Source organism: Trachymyrmex cornetzi, unplaced genomic scaffold, assembly GCF_001594075.2.
Source record: "Trachymyrmex cornetzi isolate Tcor2-1 unplaced genomic scaffold, Tcor1.1 scaffold1160, whole genome shotgun sequence".
Taxonomy (NCBI): Eukaryota; Metazoa; Arthropoda; class Insecta; order Hymenoptera; family Formicidae; genus Trachymyrmex; species Trachymyrmex cornetzi.
Window position 1 is genome coordinate 255,585 of NW_017295720.1, and position 3,034 is coordinate 258,618.

General features: G+C 29.1%; 1 protein-coding gene across 1 annotated transcript in view; it reads left to right on the forward strand.

The window, feature by feature from the left end:
- Positions 1–2,688, forward strand: part of LOC108764942 (protein lifeguard 3) — a 5,225-nt gene extending 2,537 nt beyond the window's left edge. Inside the window, exons 2-8 of the mRNA XM_018513353.1 lie at positions 1–42; positions 464–708; positions 789–842; positions 1,216–1,306; positions 1,400–1,525; positions 1,914–2,063; positions 2,491–2,688. Of these exons, the coding sequence (XP_018368855.1) occupies positions 1–42; positions 464–708; positions 789–842; positions 1,216–1,306; positions 1,400–1,525; positions 1,914–2,063; positions 2,491–2,643 (861 nt within the window). The 3' untranslated portion in view covers positions 2,644–2,688. The remainder of the gene's footprint in view (positions 43–463; positions 709–788; positions 843–1,215; positions 1,307–1,399; positions 1,526–1,913; positions 2,064–2,490) is intronic.
- Positions 2,689–3,034: the final 346 nt, after the last annotated feature.

Below are 3,034 nucleotides of genomic sequence, written 5' to 3' on the forward strand. Positions count from 1 at the left end.
CCTCAGCTGCCGCCGTTAATCAAAGGCCAGAAACTAAAAAGTGTAAGTGACGTTTCAATCACGTAAACAGCAGGGTATCAATCATGAAACTTTTTTTCTAGGATAAAAAGTGAAAAGTGAAAAATTTCTTCATTAACTTCAATGGTTAAAATTTTCACTTTTTACTTACCATCCTAGGGATAAAATTTCATTTGATTGATACCCAGATCTTAATTCTCAGTATCATTGAATTTAATAGTTCGTCAGATTTACATAAGCTTTTTACTCTAATATAATTATATTTTTCTATAGTCTCCTTTTCTATCACATTTCTATAAATTTCTATAAATCTTCTTTAATGGCTGTCCTCTTGCTTATTTCTAATAAATAATTGTGACATTAGAATTGTTAAAATTATAAGTAATAATGCAATTGAAAGAATTTGAGCAATTTTCAGTTTAATAATAATTAATTCCAATTCCAGGGGCCTTACACTGTCACTGTGACAGATGAAATGGTAGCACAGAGGGAAAGAGAGAATTTAGAACTGTACAAAGCCTGGGTACGGGAACAACGCAGGAGAAACATGTTACCGCAAGAAGAGGCCGACGAATTTATAGGCGACTTCAAGGACATCATTATCAGGAGAAGCTTTGTTCGCAAGGTTTTCTGCCTCCTCACGCTGCAGCTGATATTCACTATCTTCGTCATATCGATCTTTTTGTTCTGGTGAATGCACACAGAAGAGAAGTGTTCTTTCCAATTCTGTACTTTAAGCTTCTACTATGATCTTCTGAATTATTTTCCAGGGATGAAGCACAGAAGTTTATGATGGTGTACTGGTATCTGTGGATCGTTGCCATGTAAGATTGCTTAGATAAAGACGCTTTCTTGTCATTGACTTGTGATATTAAGTGCAAAAAAATTAGAGAACGAAGACAATATAAATAATATTATTATTAATAAATATAATATAATATTTTATCTATACTTTAACATTTTACAATAGTAGTGATAATATATAATAATATTAATATAAGTATTATATATAATATCAATTTATGATTAGTTTATATTTCTTTCTATTACGTCAAATGACGTCATTTGACGTCAAAATGACGCCAAAATGACGTAGCTTACTACCTGGGAAGGTTTTAAAAAACCAAATGTATTTATTCATTGATTGTACTTTTTATTTTTATAAATTTTAATCTAATTAAATCATTTGCATTTTAGGGTGGTCTTCATCGTCTCGTACTGTACTGTATCCTGCTCAATGCACGCCAGACGAACGCCTCCATTCAATTACATTTGCCTGATCCTACTGGTACGATATCTTCACGTTTACTTCTTTTCTTTACACAATGGTGTGGTCCCCGTAAATTAGAATTAATTCAGTTAAATTTCTCATAAATCACAGACAATGGGAATGTCATACCTAGCCGCCTTCGTCTCTGTGTTTTATACCATCGAGGTGATTCTCATCGTTTTGAGCATGACCGCCATCGTTACGATGATTATAGCTCTTATAGCAACATTCTCCACGGTAGTCCCATGTTTTTATTCTATATTCCCATTGTGATTTTATATCTCGATGTTTTTTGACTTAGTATGCCTTGGAACTTGCATTAAAATATGACATTAACTAATTTTCTCTTAATTTTTTTATTTTTCATTTACTACCCATATTTATGTCTTTTATAAATATCTTTATATCTTTTAATTATATTTTTGAATTCTTTTATTTCTGATTCAATCTGTATTGTTAAAACGTTACATTAATTAATTTGTCTTTTAATATTTCTCAGAAACTTAATTTCTGTTGTAAATATGCAACTTTATTATTTTCTGTTTTAATTTATTTGCGTTTAAATCAAACAAAGAAACAAAGAAAGAATATATAAATGAAGAATCGTTTGATGATGAAATTGCAGTTTGATTTGACAATGAGACCGGGTTTGCTGATGGTAATTGGGCTGGTGGCGATTGTATCTATTTTTACGGTGCTAATAATCCTATTGTTCACTCATATAATGGTTCTACGCCTGATAATAGCTATCATTGGAACGCTCCTGCTGTGCATGGTCTGTGTATTTTGGATTCTCATGAAAAAATCTATTCACCAACATTCATTTTAATAATATTTTAATTCTTTGGACTTTAAAGCTCCTCTAATTTTTACATCTAGGAGCTGCAATGTTGATTTTAATTCAGCTGGAAATTTTTATCTACTTCAGTTCTTTCAATTCTTTATATTAATATAATGCTACTTATTGCAATTTATATAGCAATTATTAAGAGATATATAATTAATCTAAAATAAAAAAAAATAAAAATAAATAGGTATACTAAGAAGAACTATATTGTACCTCTGTATTTTCTGTATGTTCATTGCGAAAATTAATCGGGAAGGTTGTCAATAATTAATTTCCTGTAATAAATTAAAATAAATTAAATAGATAAATAAATTAAGACAAACCTCAATGATAAAATTATTTTATGTATTTTCAGTATTTGTACTTTGACGTGCAGACAATCATGGGTGGACGCAGAATAGAATTGAGTCCCGACGAAGTTATTTTCGCAACTACGCAGATTTACGTTGACATCGTACTGTTGTACCAGTACTTGCTGATGTTTATGGGATTCTTCTTTCACAGATAAAAAAAAAGAAAATAAACGTCTTTGATGTATTGTAATATTTTACATTAATATATATGTATGTATCTATCCAGTCAGAAATGATAATGGAATCGACATCGAATCGACGCCGATTCGATGTCGATTTCATTATCATTTCTGACTGGGTATACACGTATATACATTTCTATTATGTACATATTATATATGTTATATTATAACATTTATATAAATATATTAAAACATGAACATATCTTTTGCTTTTGAAGTAATTTATAATACATTATAATTTTAAAATAATCTTATAAATTAAAATTTTACATCAGTTATCTTATTTTAATCTAATTAAAATTTTTCTCAGTATTTTTATATAAATTGGAACACTATTTCAAATACTAAAAAAGTTTTTTTGTAA